General features: G+C 33.3%; 1 protein-coding gene across 1 annotated transcript; it reads left to right on the forward strand.

Moving 5' to 3' along the window:
* Positions 1-4,320: 4,320 nt before the first annotated feature.
* On the forward strand, positions 4,321-22,000 carry LOC134240474 (helicase with zinc finger domain 2-like). Its single transcript, XM_062722561.1, has 10 exons — positions 4,321-4,369; positions 4,580-8,207; positions 8,292-8,377; positions 10,210-10,347; positions 12,002-12,142; positions 12,244-12,851; positions 12,958-13,179; positions 14,888-15,035; positions 15,492-15,659; positions 21,333-22,000. The coding sequence occupies exons 1-10, from the start codon at positions 4,321-4,323 to the stop codon at positions 21,455-21,457; spliced, it is 5,313 nt and encodes a 1,770-aa protein (XP_062578545.1). The 3' UTR covers positions 21,458-22,000.
* Positions 22,001-22,924: the final 924 nt, after the last annotated feature.

The following is a 22,924-nucleotide window of genomic DNA, read 5'->3' on the forward strand; positions in this document are numbered from 1 at the left end:
TTGGCACACAAGTAGACTACATTAAGATACATAATTCTGTCTACTGTAAAATCACATATTTCCGTGGGGTCAAATTTTCGTGGTTTGAAGAAAAAATGTTGGTTCGTGGGGATTTGATTTCGTGGATGAAGAACTTTTAAGTAGTTGTGCATATGAAAATTTACATTTCGTGGTAGACATAAATTCGTTTACGCACTTTGAAATGATTTAGCTCTACTGGTCAAAGACCAGAAGAGCTTATGCGATAGTAATGCGTCCGTCGTCCGTCCGTCTGTCTGTAAACAGTTTTTCAAAATGCTACTCCCCCTACAGTTTTATTCTGATTTCAATATAACTTGATACACAAGTAGACTACATTTAGATACATAATTCTTTGTATCGGTTTTTGATTTCGATGAATGGTGTTGCCGTGGTTACTAAAAATAGAAATTTCTGAGAAAAATGCTACTACTCCTACAGTTTTGGTCTGATTTCAATATAACTTGGCACACAAGTAGACTACATTAAGATACATAATTCTGTCTACTAGTATTGGTTTTTGATTTCGATGAACCTAAAATCCTACACTTCATACAGTTTTAGTCTGATTTCAATATAACGTGGCACACAAGTAGAGTACACAAAGATACATAATTCTGTATATTGGTTTTTGATTTCGATGAACGGTGTTACCGTGGATACTAAAAAAAGATATTTCAGTGAAATACTTTAAAAATGCTACTACTCATACAGTTTTTATCTAATTTCAATATAACTAAGTACACAAGTATGCTACACTAAGATACATAATTCTGTTTATCGGTTTTTCATTTCGATGAACGGTGTTGCATGTCGTGGTTACTAAAAATAGGAATTTCTGTGAAATTCTTTTAAAATGCTACTCCACCTACAGTTTTGATCTGATATCAATATAATTTCACACACAGGTAGACTACACTAAGGTACATAATTCTTTTTATCGGTTTTTAGCTCACCTCAACGAAGTTGGGGGGAGCTTATGTGATACCCTCGGCGTCGGTGTCGGTGTCGGCGTCCCAGGTTAAGGTTAAGTTTTTTGGGGCAGTTTTCGTTTTAAGTACTTCTATGTCCTATATTGATTAGACATGCATAGAAGATGCTTCTAGTGTCTTTCATTGTACCAGTCCAAGATTCAGATGCTGCAGCTTAAACAAAGAAATTACCAGATTAATGTTTTTTGCAATCTAATTAAAATTAGACCTTTCATCTCGCTCTTCGTTTTTGATATGTCGCTTCGTGAAAGGAAGCGACATATCAAAAACGAAGAGCGAGATGAAAGGTCTAATTTTAATTATTGAAATATTTTTTTCAAATTGCTTAATTTTTTCAAAGTGCGTTGCCACACAGCTCCCAAATGGTTTTTAGCTCACCTAAGCCGAAGACTTAAGTGAGCTTTTGTGATTAAATTTTGTCCGGCATCCATCTGTCTGTATGACCGTCTAGCTGTCTGTCTGTAAACTTTTCACATTTTCGACTTATTTCAAGAACCGCTAGGTTAATTTCAATTAAACTTGCCCCACAAAGCATCCTTGGGCGAAGGGGATTCAAGTTTCTTCAAATGAAGGCCCACGCTCACATTCAAGGGGAGATAATTGAGAATTAATGAAAATTTGGTGACATTTAAAAAAAAATTCTTCTTTTCAATAACCATTGTGCCAGGAAAGGTGAAACTTATGGGGAAACATCCTCAGTTAGTGTAGATCTACTTTTGTTCAAATCATGACCCACTGGGAATAGGGCGGGGCCACAATGGCCGACCAGGGTTTTACAAAGAAATATATGGGAAAATTCTTTAAAATCTTATTCTCAAGAATAACAAAGCCATAATTGATCATATTTATGTGGAAGCATCCTCAGGTAGTGTAGATTCAAGTTTTACAAATCATGACCCCCGGGGGTAGAGCGGGGCCACAATAGCTAAATAGTGTTCCTACAACGAGGGTGTGAAAGGTAGTTAATTGACTAATACTGGAAAGTGGAGAAATTCTCCCAAAAAGAGCGCAAAAAATATTTAAGCTCTGAATTCATATTTTGGATGTCTTCGGTCCTATAACACACCTGGCCGTGCCGACAAATTAAATACCGCGCGTTAGCGAAATCAAAAAATCATACCCAGAATTATGCATCTCATGTGTTATAGGACCGAAGACATTCCAAAATATGAATTCAATACTTATATTTACATTCTTTAATGTTTCCTCTTCATAATTGTTTATTTCGGTAATCTTTGAGGTGAATTTAGCGCCCTTCAAAACTGGTGTGCTCTATAGACGTAAGAGCCGTTTGTGACGTCGTAAAGTTAAATAACGCAAGCGAACATTGCGAGGAAAAAAAGTGACAAATTAATTTTAAATGCACATTTGTTGTATTTTTACATTAATTCAACAGGGTTAATTTTTTAAAATTAAATTGTGTCAAACAATGTACATTTTGGTGTTCATAAAGTATTGAAAATGCATATAGTTCCTACTGTGTATTCTAACGCGCGGTGACAAGGTTTAAATAGAGAAAGTAAAATTGTTTATTCTTGTATACCGTATAACGCGGTCTTTGCATTAGACCATGCCCAACACATGTATTTATTATCTCCGCACCTCGGTTATGTCATAGTTTGTCAATCAGGATTGGATGAAACATTAATCCCATATTTACAAAATTTTAATTTTATGATTATTGTGCGTATTTTGTCAAACATTTAAACATTTTCTATCATATGAATGTTCATATTTTTATTTAAACTGTTTTCTGCAGAAACGCACGACGACTTCAAACTTTCATATCAAATAACCGACCGCCTCCTGGCGGGGATAAATTTTAATTGTGAAAATTTGCGCAAAAAACAACCAATGATTGTATGACATTAATATCAGAAAAAGAAAAGACGGTTTAATTACTCTCATAACTGACCCAAATTTACATGTATTTACAATTTTGTAACAGTTGTTTAATTAAATAAATAATTTTTTTTCTAAATAGATGAATCACGTCAGATCTTAGTTTGAATCTGCAAAACTAAACAATTGCCATCTCCATTTAAAACAGTAAGAGGTAGACAATTAGGCCATTACAAGTTTTTTCTATGTTTAGCATCCACGTGCGCCTTGGTTTTTGACACCCCATATGAGAAAAAAAACACACAACAACAGCAGTACTGAAATTGATAAATTTAGTCGAAATTTTTGAATTTTGTAAATTTCTCCAAATAATTCTGTACAGTAAGTTACATTGGGTGTACTGTAAGCATTTAATCCGTTGTTTTTGCTAAAGAATGGATATTTCTTCTATTAAAGCAGTTTAGTTAGATCAAATCATTTGAAGGACGTTTAAGCTTGTGTTTTATGCTTTGGCTTGTGTGTTTTTTGCGAATAGGTAGGTAGGTTTTTGAAAAATGAGTGGACGCTAAACCGAGAAAAAAACTTGGAATGGCCTTATTAACAAACATGTTTGATTTTCTTTCCCAATCTGTCATTTTTTGAGGAGAACTTACTTTAGGAAAGTTTCAATTGAAGACTGTGTATATGTTTGACCGCATGATTCGGCATATGATAATCATGTTTGATGTTACACTGCAGAATTCAAAATTGCTTTTATGAAACACATTTTTAACGAATAACCGACAAAAGAAATTTTAGTCGATAGTCGGTATGATCGAACGATAGTCGAGTACTCGAATATTCCTTGACATCCCTAAATTTCCTACATAAATAAAAGACGACAGAAAAGTTGAAGTCATCAAGGGATGAGGGCGTGGGAAGCATTCGAAACACGAAAGTTAAAGAGCGATAAATTACACATGGGGAAAGATCGGTTAATATGTTGCATTGTTTTATACATTAAATATATCATTATTTTTGCTTAAAATGCACAAAATAATGTTTTGTGCTTTTTGTAGGACGCTACAGAAACAGAAAGTGCCTTTGATGAATTGATTGATCTGAGAGATACCTTATATTTGGAATTAGTTCCGAAAACCAAGAGTGACTTAGACGAAGAGTGGTTGACAGGAACTAATGTCAGTATTCCACAACAGGTATATATCTTTCCCTTTACTATCATTCAGAAAAAAAAGATGAAAACTACTGTTGGTTAATTTTAAGTGATGAACAATTTGGAACAGTTTTATTATGAAGAGTTTCATTTTATTTATGTAGCTGAAAGAAAAGGCTATAAGAGTTCGGGATAGTTTTCACAAGAAAAAAGAAGTAAAAGGTAAGTATCCCATGAAATTGGCAGCTGCTGAGTATAAGACGTTGTATTTACACCAGTGGGAGCATGTGAAAATTATTCTCCTATATATTGGCTATGAGGAGGACAATAGCAAGTGAATTGTTCCCCAAGACAGCAACTACATGTATTTTTTAGGCACAGCCTCAACTTACGTGATATCAATAATTTGGATAACATGAGTTAAGCATTGAAAATATAAACTCTCTAGTCTGGGGTAAAACTTCCTATGAGGCAATGCATTGCATATGAACTACATATATTTATATCTCTATCCAATGTTAATTTAATATATACCTCCATTTAGTTTATTTCCTAAATTTTCTTTTAAAACCAGATGCTGAGGACAGAGAAGAAATCCAAACATCCCCTATAGAGAAATTTGAAATTTATAAATTCGATGTGCAGTATGAAGAAACAACAAATTACAGAACATGGAAAGATGTTCCTTTATCCCCAGAATCTAAAGAAAGAAAGAAAAAACGCAGCCATCCAAGCAAGAAAAACCGAGAAACTGTAGTCGAATATAATGCAGAATATGGGGAACAAGAGAGTGAGACAGATTCTGGAAAGGATTCGTATGAGTCTAGTAGCGAGTTTGAAAAACCAGCGAAAAAACCGTTTGACTATGAGGCACCTGAATACCAAAATTCTCAGATTGACATAACAAGCGATAGTGGCTTTGAAACGTTTGATGTTGAATCTAATTTTGAGCATGCACTTTCTGTGACTGACAGGAGACTAAGCAATAGTGATTTAGTGATTTTTGGTATTACCCTTAAAGATAGATTTAAAACTAGTTCTCAGAAATACAAAAAAATTGCATCATTCCAATATCAGAAAGAAAGAACCAAGGAAGAGCTTCTTCTCTTATTAAATCGGGATAAGAATAAATACAAACGTTGCATTATTGAATTAGAATCAGCTCATAAAGCGACTTGCAAAAATTTAGATTTGACAGATGAAATAAAGGAAATACTTATTTCAGGAAGATCTAAATGTGGGCGAAGTTTCACCGACGACGAGGTCGTGGTTGAGATTCTCGGAGAATCCAAAGCACAGACTACTTATACTCCCAGGCTGAAAAGAGATCAGGCAAAAGAAAGGATAGACAATAACATTTATGGAAAAGTGATAGGAAGGCTACAAAGAAACAGATATGGAGATTTAGAACATCCAGTTTTGATTTGTACTAAAGATGAATTTGCAAATCACTTGATGGAACCATTATGTAAAACTGTCCCAAAAATTAATGTCTCGCACGAATTTTGCCAAAACAAATATCAAGTAGATTTGTTTTCGTATGATGCAAAAAGAAATGTTGTGGAATATCGAGAGACGCTTGACATTAATCATGCTTACAAAAAGTCATATTGCTATCTTGTAGCAATAATATCTTGGGATAATATGTATCCATTTGGAATAACATTGAAGGTAATCAACACAAGAGGCGATATCAAATCAGGTATTGAAATTCTTCGACTTCAATACCGTGTTCCTTCTACGTATTTTACTGTAAAGACAGAAGGTATTGCAAGGATTCTACAATCAAAAGGTAACAAACCCTTAGAAAATGAGAAAGTGATAACGGTTTTCACAATACACGACGGACAGGGTCCGATAGAGACTGCTTATAGTATTACAACGTTGAAATCTGGATTGTACCGCATTGGTATTCACATTGTTGATCCTTCTTTAACAATTGAAAAAGGAGATATTCTTGACACAGAAGCGCAAAGACGAGGAGCAGATTTTTATGTTAACAAAGATGTTGAACCCGTATACATGATACCAGCAAGTCTGAGTCGTGAACTTTTCAGTATTGAGCTTGGCAAGGAAAGGCAAACTTTGACAGTTTTCTTTACTGCCTCAGTTGTTGATGATCTTCCATCGTACCACAACTTCGAATTTCCAAGAAATGTGGAAAAGTCATGGGTGAAATCTGAGAAACAATACAGTATACAAGATGTTCAAACACTACTGAAGACAAAATGTTTGGATGATGACATCCGTAAGCTCTACCTTGTGTCAGAGCAGTTAAGAAAACAAAGGATCGGGAATGCCTCATTTTTCACTGATATTAACAAAATGTTTCCCTATGAGAAACACAATTTCATTGAGTGTATGGATGCTTTTTTATTAGTACAAGAGATGAAAATTTTTGCAAACCAAACGGTTGCAAGCTTTTTGTTTGAAAAGTATCCCGATTGCTTACCATGCAAATGTCATGATCCTCCCTCACAAAGCGTTATTATGAAGTGGAAAAAAGCTCATGGTGATCATATGGAGAAGATTTTATTCAGTCTTCAGGATTGTGAAATGTCAGTTAATGCCCGGTGCACAATTTTTGACAGAAGTTTGGATCGATTGAGGTATAGAAACGTTATACCGGTACAAAAGAATGTATGTGAAATACTGCAAGAATCATATACATCAAATCAATTTGACAAGTTTCAGCTTGTTCTTGGAGCGGACGAAATACATCCAATGCAAGCTCTAGCATTAGAGGAATGGCTTGAAATTCAAAAAAATGTTGAATACAGATGTCCAGTGAAGAAAAATGAAGCTAATCATTTTGGATTACGTGTCCCTATCTACACGTCGTTTACTGCGCCTCTTAGTCGTTATATTGATCTCGTAGTGCACAGATTGGTGCATGCAGCTTTGGCAAATGTCAGACAGCCACCGTACTCTAAACCTGAAATCCGGTCGATTTGTACAGAAATGAACAGCGTATATCGGAGAAGAAAACAATTTAGGAATGAATGTCTCAAATTATTATTTAGTAATTTACTCAATACTGTTCCCTGTACATTTAATGGCTTTGTTCATAATGTTTCTGACAAGGACATTGAATTGATAATTCCTACTTTGAGAAAATTACCGAGAACCAGTAAGTTGTTACCAATTAACTTGTTACATTCGAAGCAAAAACCAGAATTTACGAAAGATTTCCTAAGTGATCGTTATATGTTAACAGTTAAATGGCAAAATCGCATATATTCACGGAAAAGAAAAATAAGGAATTTACCACACAAAATGGAATACTTCAAAATCAATCCTCATCAAAACGTAAAATTTCATATTTTGAAAAACTGGGTAAATATAATAAGAGCGCTTTTGAATAAAGAAACTCATTCATTAATGATGACTGAAGAACAATTTATTTCAAACCAACAAATACCTGAATCGTGGAATACTGTCAATGACGTGAGCTCAGAGATATGTAGTGGAAACTTTGCACAACAGAATTGCAATTATAGTCTTTCTTTCAATTATGGACAAATATTAGTCATCCAGATGTACGCAGAGTCTAGAAAGGGAATTATGACACCTCTGCCTCAGCTAGTTGACATTACACCAAACGTTAAAATATGTTTACAACACCTGCGAAATCCCCTTGGTGTTTTGTCTTTGGTGGCCACAAAATCTGCAAAAGAAAAGTACTCTTCCTGCAAAGAGTATATAGACATCTGGATGTCAATTTTTTCCATGGAAGTTGCTAAACAAACTGTTGACGACGATTCATTTACAATAAATGATTTGCCACTTACATTTCGAAAAAGAAGTGGAGCCTTTTCTCTCCATTGTTCCTTCTTGGAAAAACGTGATATTGAGTTCGCGACTTATTCCGTCGACCTTTTGAATGTAGAGCAGGATGTAAACAACAGCAATGAAAATGAACGTTTCTACTTGTATGGATCTGATTATCTGTGCATTAGGTGTCCCTTGGAAACACCGACTGATGTTGTTACAAGTTTTGCTAATGGGGCTATTTCTCCACGGTACAGGTATTGGATCTCTCATGCTCAAGTACAAGATGTCCAGTTAAAAACAGAAAAAAACGAAAAAGTGGTTAGTGTGAAGTTTCTTTATCACAGCAAAAGTCCTCCGATACCACAAGAAGTGCTGAACAAAAAGAAAGAGTGTAGTGTAGAAATATTACCAAAATCTAATATCAACAGGTCGGGGTTTTTTCTCTCTGCTATTTATTTTCAGTTTTGTTGTTAATATCATTTAATTTAAAATGTATCATGATTGAATTTAAGGACAACCGAGTTGTATGTGAAATGGCTGGGAGATGCATCGGAGCTTGCTAAAGCTATTGCATTAAGAAGACGTCCCCCTGTTCTCGGTAACCATTGCCTGATCAATAAGTATAAAAAGAATCGTATGCAGCATTGTTTAGGCTTCTATGAAGAAATTAAGGGAATAAAGACCTGCAACAAACGGGAACTTTTTAAACTGAATTGATTTCTGAAAAGCTGGTTTATTATCATGTGACTTAAATACCTTAGTACACTTAACTAGGCATTGAATTCAAAAACAAGGTACAGATTCAATACAAATTAAGGACATACACAAGGTACCTTTCCTACTGATCATTTTTCAAGATATTCTAAATTAAAAATTATAGCACTATTACGTGTTCTTAGACAAAAAAATCAGCTTACGTTACCAAGGGTTTTGAACAGATATCAAATTATGAAAATTTCTCAAGAAAAATATGCAAAAATTACAAAACTTAAATTCAAGATTTCTTTCTCCATTAAAATGTGTTTTAAAAGAGGTGTATAAATCCATATATATAGTCATTAAAAGTATTGCACGCAGGTCCTTTATTTAGTGGAGCTCTTCAACTCCAGGGAAGAACTCCATAAAGTTCAAACTATGTTGCGTATGACCTTAAGCCCAGTATTGTTTTTAAAAAATGAAAGTGATATAAGGTATTAAAATTCAATTCTTCTTATTCATGGGTTCCCGTGGGGATCCGGGTTAGAATAGGTCTTCAGTACCCCCTTGCTTGTCGTAAAAGGCGACTAAATGGGGCGGTCCTTCGGATGAGACCGTATAAACCGAGGCCCCGTCTCACAGCAGGTGTGGCACGATAAAGATCCCTCCCTACTCAATGGCCCTGAGTGTCGAGCATAGGCCTAAATTTGCAGCCCTTCACCTGCAATGGTGACGTCTCCATATCAGTGAAATATTCTGGAGAGGGACGTTAAACAGTATACAATCAATCAATCAATCTTATTCATGGGAATTCCATGCACTAAGAATACACAAATTGTTTTTCTCATATGACCTCCTAAATGCTTATTGTGACGTCATTAACTTGTGCATTTTCCTGTTCTTTCTTACAAAGTTGCAGAAGACATCAATTTTCAGTGTAATTTTCTTTTAGAAAACATACTCTGCTAGCGTCGCCCAGACAGATTTTGAGATAAATGATGTTTCAAAGCATTTTACATACTTATAGTAATATATCCAAAAATTGAAGTGGACGATGGTGGCAGACACTATTTTCTACAGGAAAATAAGCACAGAAATAGTCATTCTGAGGCTTTTCTGCATTAAACTTAGAAATATACCAAATTAATGACGTGATATTTCCAGAAAGGTCCTCCTTCATGCCATAACATTTAATAATTTTTCATATTCATCTACTCGACTCTTGTTAAAGCCAATTTCATGATTTTTAAGTATATGCAATTTTTAGGGCACAAAAAACCTAAACTGTACCTTTTTCTTCGATCCCATCACTGGGCAGTCACATGATAAATGCTACGTATGAATACTGTATGGAATTCATAAATCGCACAATATCGCAAGAGCACACCCTAGATCAAATTCAAAATTAAAGTTAAAAAGTTAAATATGAATTGTTTCTGCATGTTTTGCAGACATTTACTAAGTATTTTCAAGCACGTCGATTTAGAGAAAGCAGCAGCACCTTAATGATTATTCCCTTTATTATATTTATCAAAACGTGAAAATCTAGCAAGTGTATGCTCTTGCAAAAAGGCGATTTAATTGGGTACCATCCCTGTAGCCTTAAATGTGGTTCGTATTAAACTAAAGTAATGATTTTCTTGCCAAGTTAACAACTATGTTTATGAACAAGTTTTGGTGTTTAATAATTTCAAAGATCATAATTAATCTACTTCTTCTGCTTACACGTTTTAGACAAAATACACAAAGATATGGGGGAGATAGCGCCAAGTCTACAAGTTCCAGAACTCCTAATTGTCTACAATAATAATCAAAGAAGAGCAATGAAAAGAGCACTTTCTTCCAGCTTTTCCTTAATTCAAGGCCCTCCAGGTAACCAATAATAAAAACTTGGGAAGCTCAATGCTTCTTTCTTTATCCTTTTTTAGGAACAAACTCATGTTTAAAGTACTGTAATAAAGATTAATTTTTAATTAGGGCCCCGCAAAGATTTGCGGGTGCCCTATAGTAATTACTCTGTCTGTCCGTCCGTCTGTCTGTCTGTCTGTCCGTCTGTCACTCTTCCGTCCACAAATTTTCTGTTTTTTTCTAATAACTTTTTTATGGTTGCCCAAACAAGTACAAATTTGGTATGGTAGTTTAATAGGCAGAAATACATATTTTGATGCTAAGTTTGGTTCTCTATGTCTTCTGGTTTGGAGCTGGGGTGGTGGGGTAGATTCCTTAACTATGCAAAAGAATGTATTGGTAGAGATAACTGCTGAAGATGTTCACATTGTAAACTGAATGCTGCTATGAGTCCGTTGGGATTAATTAGCTTTCCTCCTGAAGAAAATCCAAAGAATTATCTTTATCTGTCATATTGAGATGAATTACCACCTCTGTTTGCAAATGAAGTTTGTTTTGAAGTTACCTGTAAGTCAATTTGGAATGCCATGAACACTCTGAAATGTGGATTTAAATATAAATTTTTATAATTTATTTTTGTTTAATAGTTATGATTCATTGAATTCTAAAAACAAGAAATAGATTAAAGAAGATTTTTGATTTACTTTTTTCACTTGATGTTAATTCAAGAATATTATTAATATTTAAGATAGTTGTATAAAATACGGTAAATAATGCGAAACATTATTCGTAGACTCGAATAAGATTTGTTTTATTACAAAATATAGTATATTACAGTAAAGTATTATTAATTACAGTACCTGAAAATTCAAAATTGCAAAGTTCATATGAGATTAAAAAAAATCATTCTTAACTGTGAAATTCCAATGGTTATATGTATATTCCTTCTAATTTTTATAAAGGAAAGTAGAATAGTTCTTATTTGACTTACTAGTTCCATAATTAGATCTAGATCCATAATATTGCTTAATTAAAAAAAAACGATTCAAATTCAATCAAATGAAAAGTTTCAAAATATCATATTAAATTCTGTTTAAAATTTGATTTCAATTGAATGTATGTCCTATAGATAAACATTGTAAGCTATAGTGAATTTCAAAGAGAAATTACTAAATTTTGTTTCTGTGCTTTCATCAAAAATATAAGATAATATAATGTTTGTTCCCATCGAGAAAATCCGATTCATAATGAGCTGTAAAGATGTTTTATTGTCATCATATTCAGGGTGTTTCAGAAAAAATGTAAACATTTAACTTTCCTCAGGTATTTGATATGCAAATGGGAACTTATGATAGTTTGAAATAAAGGTACAGTAAAAAGCTTAAAATTTTATTAAAAAGTAAAATTTTGGGAGAAAGTAATCATTGTAAGTAATTATGACGTCATTTTTGTTATCATTGGAAAAAAATTGTTATCTATTTGCCAAATGAAATTTATTTTTATAAGAATAATTTTTGAAATATCAGTAAGATGTAGTAAATCAAATTGGTTTGCCTGATTTCTGAAATACCTTGTACTGCGACCTAGCTTTGATTCTAAACTTCTTAAATTTTTAATTTCAGTTGACTAACATATAACAACAAAAACACTGTTTAAATTGCCTCCTTTGTTTCACAAGGTGCAGGGAAAACATTCACAGGAGTTGCATTGGTTCGTCTTTTCTGTTCCATCAATCAAAAGTATTTTGAAATGAAAGGTGGAAACAAACATTTAGTGGTATTTTGTGGATCATCCAACAAATCTGTTGATTTAGTAACAGGTATCCAATTAGAAATTTAAAATGATTTACAATTTTTTTAACACCTCAATTTCGCGAAGTTAGCCACATATTCTATACCTATAAATTTTATGAATTTCTAGCTTCTTTAAAGGAAGTGTTTCAGCACCAGTTGAAAATTCTTCGAATGTATGACAGAGCAGTAGAATGTAAAGAATTTCCAATACCAGGCAAAACATTTTCAATGAAACAAACTGAATGTGCACCTGATGAATCTCTTCGTGACCTCACACTTCATCACATCATTCGGAAACCTGGAAATGAATACGCTGAAAAGATAAGGGATTTTGATAGGAAATTCAAACTTGGGAAAACAGTAGATTATCAAGACGTAAAGCAGTACAATATACACATCGCTAGAGCTATGAAGGAGGAAATACCAAAATATGACGTCATTTTATGCACAACAGCCGTTGCTAGAAGTTTGCGACTATTGACTGCTACAGGTAGATCCATTTATCAGCTTCTGATTGACGACGCTGGTATGTTTACAGAACCAGAATGTGTATCAACAATTGTTGCTACCCAAGCAAAACAGGTCGTTTTGCTAGGAGATCATAAACAGCTTCAACCAGTTGTCTTATGTGAGGAAGCTAGAGAGCTGGGACTTCAGAAATCCTTGTTTGAGCGCTATGCTGAATCTCAAAAGTCAGATAAAGTCCTTACTCTTCTAACTAATCAATACAGAATGGTAAATATATCTTGGTGATTGAGATATTTAAACAACCAGATATTCCTTAAAATTACTTTATGGTTTGATAAAACGTCAATATTTTAGTAAAAAATAACTTTTTCAGCATCCCAGCCTATGTCGCTTCCCATCCAAGGCATTTTACGACATGAAAGTGATAACCCAGAAGTCTCCAAAATGGGAAATGTTACAGCCACTTGGCATGTGGCACAATCCTAAAAATCCTTTAATCTTTTGTCACATAGAAGGGGAAGAGGAGTACCTCGCAAATGCAACCGAAGAAGGCAATGAGATGCCCAGATTTAACAAGGCTGAGATTGATCAAGTGGTAATTTTTTATTTCAGAAATGGTTAATATCCAGATACTTAGGGAATAATACATACCTCTTTCCATATCACATTCTGTATTAGCCCAAGACATTGATACAGGATGTGATGTGGAAAAGGGTATGTTTATTATGCTTATTACATACTTAGTAATAAATTATAATACACATTAAGTTGAGAAGGAAATAAGTAATTAACCAAGCACAGACTTCTTAATTACATGTATAAGGTCTATTTTTTTCTCAGGCGGTTTGGTTTTGTTTCTACTTCTAATACAAATGTGCCCGTCCATGATTTGAAAATTATCTTTCTTTTTGTCAATGAGATTATCCTTACATTCAAAAAGTTAAAATAAAGAGAATATGCAACCCCCCCCCCCAAGTACATGAATGTTTATGATCACAACTACTGATTTTAGCTCAAGTGAGCTTTTTCAGCTTTTCAGATCAGATCACATTTTGTCCGGCGTCTGTCTGTCTGTAAATTTTTCACGTGTTCGAAATCGTCTCTAAAACCACTGGGCCAATTTCAACCAAACTTAGCACAAAGTATCCTTGGGTGAAGGTAATTCAAGTTTGTTCAAAAAAGGGTCAAATCATTTTTCAATGTAGTGGAAATTCAATTTTGTTCAAATCATAATCTCCAGGGGAAGGGTAGGGACACAATGAAGATGAAAATTTTACATTGAAATATATAGAGAAAATATTCTCAAGAATAGCAAAGCCATGATTAGTCATATTTATGTGGAAGCATCCTCAGGTAGTGTACATTGAAGTTTGTTCAAAACATGATCCCTGGGGATAGGACAGGGCCACAACAGGGAATCCAAGTTTTACCTAGAAATATGTAGAGTTATTCTTTAAAATCTTCTAAAGAATAGCAAAGCCATGATTTGTCATATTTATATGGAAGCATCCTCAGGTAGTGTACATTGAAGTTTGTTCAAATCATGACTCCTGGGGGGTACGACAGGGCCACAACAGGGCATCCAAGTTTTACCTAGAATTAATGTAGAAATATTCTTTAAAATCTTCTTTTCAAGAATGACAAAGCCATGATTAGTCATATTCATATGGAAGCCTTCTCAGGAAGTGTAGATTCAAGTTTGTTCAAATCATGACCTCTGTGGGTAGGGCGGGGTCACAAAAGGGAATCTAAGTTTTGCATAGAAATATATTGAAAAATTCTGTAAAAGTCTTCTTCTCAGACATGATTAGTCATATGTATATGGAAGCATTCTCAGGTAGTTTAGCTTCAAGTTTGTTCAAGTCATAACCCCTTGGGTGTAGGGCGGGGCCACAATGTAAGTTCAAATGTAAAGGCAATAAAGCCCAAGGTTGTCAAAGAAATATGCAAGCATCCTTAGTTAGTGTAGATTCAAGTTTGTTCAAATCATACCCTCTCCCCTTTAAGGATTGGTTGAGACCACTTCTGGGTTTAAACTTTTCAATAGTAAACTGATTTCTGTTTTTTTCCTAGCCACTTTGCTCAGATGTGCGATGTGTCTATGGTCCTCTTGTTTGAGGTTTTATTTACTTGGGGTTTGATATTGATCCATATCAGCCCAGGAATTCCATATCAACCCTGCATGACTGATACGGCTTTTGTGACGTCGGGCATATCGCATATGCAAAAATCCTGTATTTATTATTAAGTACGTAATAAATAATCAAATTTTTATAATTATTTTTATTTATAAAATCTTTAAGGAAAAAGTGTTCCATCATTTGGTAAAAAAAGAAGGAATATGTTCTGCAGACATCAACATCATGTCCCAGTACAACGCCCAGTGCAGTAAAATCCGAGAGAGACTTAAAAAACATGTCCAGCATGTCAACACGGTTGTGGCAAGTCAAGGTGTGTTTCACTCAGGACACGTGTTATGCTCGTATAAGAAGTCAATTTTACGATTCTTGAAACCTCAAATAATTTTAGATGATTGAAGTGTACCTCCGTAAAACCAGGATGTCTGTTTGAAAAAATAAATCATTTAAGCGAAATTGTAAATGTACCAGTCTTAATATGATTTGCAGGTGAATATCATAACGATAATGCATGTTCAGTTTGTTCTGCATGAATAATGTGTATCGAAAGTTCCAAATTATGAAATAAAAAATGTATTTTGCTGAATTTATAGCTAAATGCTAGGAAGAATATACCAGTATTTAGTCGTTGTAAGAACATATATGTTTAGATCATTTCTATGTGATCTAAACTTATAATACAAATAAGTAAGCATGTGAACGCATGAATGTCATCCTGCTGATTTTCGGGTTTCTACCATCTGATACAAAACTCTTTTTTTTACCATAGGTGGAGAATGGGACTATGTTATATTTAGTCTGGTAAGGTCCTTACCAGAGTACAGAATCGAACCCCATCCAACAATGGGATGGTGTAAGGAAAACCTGGGCTTCATCACAGATTACCATCAGATAAATGTGGCACTTACTCGAGCAAGAAAAGGACTTGTCATTATTGGTAAGGATATACGGTATAGAGTGTCTGATAATCATCTTACATCAGAACCCCCAATCCTGGGGCCATAAAATTCACAATTCTGGAAGAGGCATTCTTGCTCATCATAACTATGTACTTAATTAGTTTATTTAATGCCCAGGAGCAGAGAAGAAGATTTCCAAAGAAATAATGCATTTTCAAAGGGACACCACACACTTATTGATTTCATTTATATAATTTGCATAGAAAGATGCAAATCAAGGTACTTATACCTAATTTGACTGACTGAAGTACTTGTTTATTAAAGTGTACAGAATTCTAGTCTTAGTCTATAAAATAATGTATTAATTATCATATTTTGGGTTTGTATTTGTAGGCTTTCATCTTCTGACATCAAACTAATTTCTTTACATAATTTTAGTATCTAATTTTATCCATCATAAAAGTGCATTAAAGAAATTTTTGCAAGAAAAATTCATCGACAAAGGATGTATTCTTAATTTTTAAATATACTCTTCAAAAAAAGAAACGCATAGTAGGAACAATGCCCTGAAAATTTGCGATAGTCTTGTCATACCTTTTATTTTTGTATGGATACGATGTATTCGAGTGAAATGAATGATTTTTTAATGCAATTGTTAACTTTACAGCTATTCTACAAGTCTCACTGACAAAAAGACCTGATTTTGCAAAATTTCCCCCAAAATTTTAATCTCCATTTTCATTTGTTGAATTCCGATGCAATGCCTTTAGGTACAAAGGGGTTTTCAAAAGCGGGGGTTCTCGATATTTTGAATCTGGATTTGTCTGAAAAATGACGTTTCCTAAAATTGCTGCATCTGAATGTTGCGTGGCACAAAAATGAAAATGGGCGACTGGAAGCAGGGGTACCGCAATCTACTATTGCAAGAGGTTTTAATGTTACACACAGATCATATCTAACCAATAAAATATAAACCATTAACATCGAACCCCCAATGTTCGCAAAAAATATGGTAGACTACGTGTGACATCAGCAGCACAGCATCACTTCTGAGAATTACGCAAATTGCATGAATGTATGCAAGAACGTCATCTAAAGCATTAGCTATCCCTGAACTGCACAGATCATCTAACAAGACCGTTTTCAGTTGACAACGAATTATTGCAAGAGGATTATTCATGCCATTGTTCCGACCCCACAACACCCCAAATATCGACTTCAAAGATCTCAGATGAATAGAGTATGACCACAGCATCACTGCTGAACATTTTGGTTAATCTACTAGTCTAGAATCTTTACCTGAATGCCTCCTATAAGTTTAAGAGTGCTAATGCTTTTTAATGAAGGTTAGATAGATAACTGACTCCAGGACGTTAAAAAAGTTGGTGGTAGTAGTGTAATGATATGGAAAATGGTATTATAAGAAATTAAGATTGATTTCGTTCGAATTCAATGGACTTTGATGGAATCGCATCCCCAGACTCTGCAACAGCTGACTAAAATTCTACATTTGGAGTGGTAGAGTATTCCTATACAGTTTTTATTACACACATTTGCTTCCATTAGATACCGTTTGTGGCTATTATTTGTGTATGCGGGGGGCATACCAAATATTGATCTTTAATGGTCTTAAACTGACTATAATTTTAAAATTGTTGAGTAATTATGACATTTAGATAGCATTCCTGTTGCTTACCACATTTCTGTTTTATCAATGCATCATTTTTCTAAATAATCTTTATGTTCAATGTGTCACTAAAATTCTACGATGCGTTTCTTTTTTTGAAGAGTATATTTACCATTTTAGAGAGAACAATTACTTGGAAAAGGTTATATCTAAGAAGCAATATCCTTTAATTATTTTCTACCGTATATTTGTCTAAATTTTGTATTTTAAACCTAATATTTTTTTATTGACAACTTTGAAATTAACATCCAAAAATGATCAAAACAGTATTTTGTTCGTTTAAGCACTAATTTTTGCTTTAATTTTGACGTATGTTTTTCAGGGCAGGATTGGCGCTAATTTAAATTACGAAAATTGGATATATTTTGATCTAAGGAATAATTTAAAACAAGATTTTTTAAGGGCACTGCTGCCTCTTGGAAAAACTACAAAAAAGAAAACAAACCTATTTCTATCATAATATACTGTTTTAACATTTATGGCTAATGTCTTTAAAGTCGGCATAGCTAAGAGAGTTAGACCAAAAACTCTCATCATGAATATTTTGTCTCCAAAGTTTCGAATTCACCTATTTTCACACTTTTTTTCCTCAAACTTTTCACATATTTCAACACGAATTTAATATTTTTATACAGGCTTTTGCGTTTTACTCATATTTTCTTCCTCAAATGCATGTTGATATGAAAGACAATTATGGAAATGCAGATAAGTTCTTTTTCACTAAACGCAATCAACCAGAACTATACCTCAGTGTAGGTACGCTTGTTCGAGAACACGAATCATTCACTTTGTGTTACTTGATCGATACTGCAGGTGTCACCAAAACAAGTATGCCTCAAAAATAGCTGCGTTTGTCTTTCAAAATCATCACTGGGTAATATTGGGTAGTAGTGTTGTGTCAGTGGGAGAGATAGTGCATGAAGCAGAGTAATTGTAATTCATTCCCCAGGGAAAAATGAATGCATTGGGTTACCTAGGCATACAGTATAGACCATCATATAAAAGATGTATCTGTAAATAACGCGGTATTATTGTATTATTAAGGTAGGATTCTTCTCACATTTCTTGTATTTAAAAGTTATTGAAATTTTCACAGAATCAAGAGGACAATATCATTAAGTGATGGTATCAGTGAAATCAAATTTGACCATTTAATATTAGAGGCAAGGTCAGGTCAAGGTCATTACCTTTTTCCTGGACATTAAGAATAAAAAATTACTTGTAATTCAAAATGAATGAATGTTTTTTTTCTTTTTGCATAAAAAGATACTACCATATAGGGCCTATAAAATGATATTACTAAATTGACATGGATAATTTAAATAAAATGGATATCTGCTAATCCGAATTTCCTCTACTTTTTAAAATTTTTTTAGGATTTGTTGGTTATTTTTCTATGCTTCCTATATTTAACTTTTTCTAATTTTCACATATAGTAAAGTTGTCACTTAGAGGTACAAGATGATACAAAAACTAAAAGTTTTGTTGGTTTACTAAGAGATAAATAACCTTTTTACAGATTCTTGGCTCAAATCTGTACTTAAATTTGAAGCATTCAAAAGCCAACATAGTTCTAGTATGTGTGAAAAATCTTATTTATTCTATATATTATGAAACTTTAGTACCTTACTATTGATTTAACTTACATTTTAAAATTTTGTCTAGTCTTTGATTGCGTAAAAATTATAACTAAATTCAATGTTCTATAATAATTTTGAGAGACAGAAAAGAAGATATCTTCATACGCCACCATACCGCCAAAAATATAGTCCCTGCTAGTTTTCAAATGCAGATTACCATTTCTATTTAGAGTTGTATAATTGTGACGAGGAAAGAAAAAAAAATGTCTTTAAATCTCTTACATCTAAATATATAAGACATATCAACAGATGTACTTTGAATATTTCATCTAGTCAGAAACCAGAGAAGAATCCTACCTTAAGGTCAAGATCTAGTAAATGAAAGGTGCCTACAGATTTATCAAATTTGAGAAATAAATTCTTTTATTGATGCTTTACAACTTTAGCCTGGTCAAATAAGGTGTTTCGGGGCATAATTTGTAGGTAAACAAGATGAAAAACTGTATTTTAAACTGTCATTTTCAATGAAAAATTAAGAAAACCAGTCATGAATATGGGAGTTTTTTTCGTATTCGGCAAAGAAAATGTATCCAAATTGCCTACAGTCTCTCAGAAAACGGTAATTAGTATGTTCATGGCCTGTTCTTTAAATCAATATCAAATTTAATATAGGTATCCGGCTTACTTTTCATATGATTCCAAATTGAATGACACGAAAATACCCCATTTTCTACATTATTCTGCTAAAGCCGTAAAGTACGGGAAAAAGAAAGTTGAAATTGATTATGACGTCATAATGGATCTAGCACCAAAAAATTAGTGTCAAGTTATTTACTAGATCTTGACCTTAACACACAGTTGATTAGAACCAAAGCGATACATGAGAAACAAGAAACTACAAGCATGTGGTCTAAAGTTAGTGATCGGAACGGATGTCGCTAAGCCCTATCTAAAGATAGAAACCAACATCGGTCCAATAGGTCAACGCATATATTTTTACCTAGAAAAGTTCCTTTTCCGTTGACAAGTTTTGTCAGTTTGAAACCTGAAGCTTTGTTGGGAATATTTTCATTAAGTGACCATTGCACATATTTTTCTTCAGAATCAAAAATTAAAGTTTTATTGTTTAAGTACGAGGGTTGTTCGAAAAGTTCGTGGACAACTGTCATATCTTTTTTATTTGACGTCATATGTTATCCAAATTTGGTAGAAATATTTTAACAATAAATCCAAATGATATTTATTAATTTTTACAAAATATAACGATTGATTAAAAACTTATCCAGATTTTAAAAATGCAAAAATCGAATCGCGGAGCAAGTTAAATTTAGTCAGTTACAGACAATATAATAAAGAATGTCTATAGTCATATTCTCTGTAAAATGGAGAGAAAACGAAAAACTACCTAGAAATTCTAATTAAGAATTGTTACTTCGATACGTGTACCAAATTATAGTTTTATATTTTGCTTTGTTGAAAAGAAATCAACTTGAGAAGATAAGTAGTCCTTATTGAAAACGACAAAAACGATGACGTTTTAGAACGTCACGGAGCAGCAGATACCGAAGCAATTTTGTGTTTTTCTCAGGAAAAATCCTGAATAAACTCTCAAAATATTGAAGGAATCAAGAAAATATGTCACAAGCAAGTTGTTCATGTGTGTACAAATAGTACAGGGTATATTTGAGTGACAAAGACTCTGTATCGTATGAGGATGACCTGTGAAGAAACAGTTTTACTGTAAACGTCTGAACAAAAATTAAAAATTTGAGACGTTAATAAAAGACAAAGGCGCTTCAGAGTTGCTTATCCTGTGAAAGCAGAGTTAAGTACTAAAAGAAATTAAAACCTTAACAAAGGAAATTATACAATGAGATATATTCTTAAAAAATAAATGTCAAGTATTAGAAAAAGAATTTAATAAATGGGCAATGGAATATTCTGTGTGAAATGTATAGGTATAGTATCTATTATAAATTCTCGATGCTATGTGTTGACGTTACATTGCCTTTTTGTGTGCTCCGCGGGTACAAAACATGTCGAGTTTAAAATGAAGTAAGTTTATTTGTGTTCAATCGAATGGAATGAAACTTCACACATCAACAAAACAAATATTTTTACATATTATAATGTGCTTGTTTTAAATTTCCAGTGAGTAATATAACGAAGATGGACATCGTCCACGAACTTTTCGAACAACCCTCGTATTTAAAGAACATTCATCAACAACTGTATATTATAACCCAGGTCAAATTATTTCTTCTTATGTTGATATAAACTAAACCAACGTACGTACTTCTGACGACAGTACCAAATTGTTAAGCAATAATAAATGGTAAAATATTAATAAGAATATTTCAATTCAAAAGCATAATCTTTTCATAAAATTTATTTTTTGAAAAGTTTCTAATCTGAAGGTTGTAAATCTTTCCCTTTCCAAACAGGTAACGAAAGGCTTGTACAATGTGATGGTATTTTCAAGATGCTGTTGAGTGAATATGCACGGCATGGGTGTATACTGGATGCTGAAAATTTTCCACCAAAGAAAAAGGTTCAAAAAAGGGCTTGAATTCCTCAAAATTGCGTTATGAAAACACGAAAGATCTATTCACTTAACATGCATATCATGCATGAATGTATAGACGATGCTGAAAATTTACCACCAAGAAAAGTGATCAAGGAAGGACTTGAACTTGTTGATATTTTTTTTACCAGAGAAAACACTGATATTTTTTTTTTCAAAATTAATCTACATTTACTGAACTTACAATAAACATTTATATCATGAATTATGAGACATAAACTATATAATTTTATCACATGCATCTACTTTCATCAAATGAATATTAATTACGACCTTACTTATACCTGCCTTTTTGTCAAATGTACCAAGTCAAAATATTCCTGTGCATTTTTGGAATATTTTGATAAAGGAAGGTCATAATTGTAGAGATCATAGAAAAATGTTTTTACTTGATGAATGAGAGAAATTTATTGTCCCTTGAATCTCTTCTAGGATGAAAATTCTCGCATTTTTATCCTTCTTGAAACATTACCATATTAATGTTCTTCATTGTGTACAACTTATTGTTATTTGATAAACTTTGTATTGCTTCAATAACAAGCTCAAAATTATTTGAATAATGAAATATGAAGATGTAAATTTAAAGGTTTTAATAATTGTTATTTTCGCATGTTTCCCACTAAGTACAATGATATTTTATGAATTGATAATTAAAACTAGAGTAAAGCTTTATTGGTTTCTAATTGATGTTTTAATGGATGTTTACATACCAATTTATTTATTTTGAGAATATTTATCATTAAATTTCATCAGACTTCTTTTATATTTTTTAAATGCTACAATGTGCTTAGAGAATATTTACATTGATTTTACAAATCTGTCAAAATGTATGTACATGTACACCTGAAGATGGAGTAAAATAAAGAGAACACTAGTTAGTGGAATGAAATTTGGAAACTGTCCAATTTCTTTTTCTAAAACGATGATGTTCTGTTGTCCAGTGAAAGCAAGCTTTCTTCATTCTTCCTTCATTAAGCAATTTGATATGAATGAAAGATCGCCAACTTATCCCTTAAATCGTTTACTTTAGACTTTAAACATATGGGATATGATAAAACAGCGGCACCCGTACTTTATCCACATTGAAACAAGTTGTGTTTGTAAAACACTGATGTCCCCGTATAGCAACATAGCGAAGGTTAAGCTTTATTTTAAATGCAGATCAAATATGCAGGTACCTCAAGTAAGGCCCTTCACAAGGAATACAAATGTGAAATATAGAATCCTAGCACCACCTGTTCAAAGGTTATGACCAAGGTAAACGTTTTAATGGTAGGACAAACTCCGGGCTCAATGTCAAGGGGTCAAGGTTGTTGATTTTTAAAGAAAGGCCTTGTCTCAAAGCTTACATGTGGGAAGTATTAAAGTGCTGGCCCTTACCGTTCAAACGTTATGGCAAAAGTTAACGTTTGTAAAAAGTAGGTCAAACTCCAAGGTCAAGGTCAAAGGGTC

This window comes from Saccostrea cucullata, unplaced genomic scaffold, assembly GCF_032062105.1.
Source record: "Saccostrea cucullata isolate Sc308-1 unplaced genomic scaffold, CSIRO_AGI_Scuc_v1 ctg2470, whole genome shotgun sequence".
Lineage (NCBI taxonomy): Eukaryota > Metazoa > Mollusca > Bivalvia > Ostreida > Ostreidae > Saccostrea > Saccostrea cuccullata.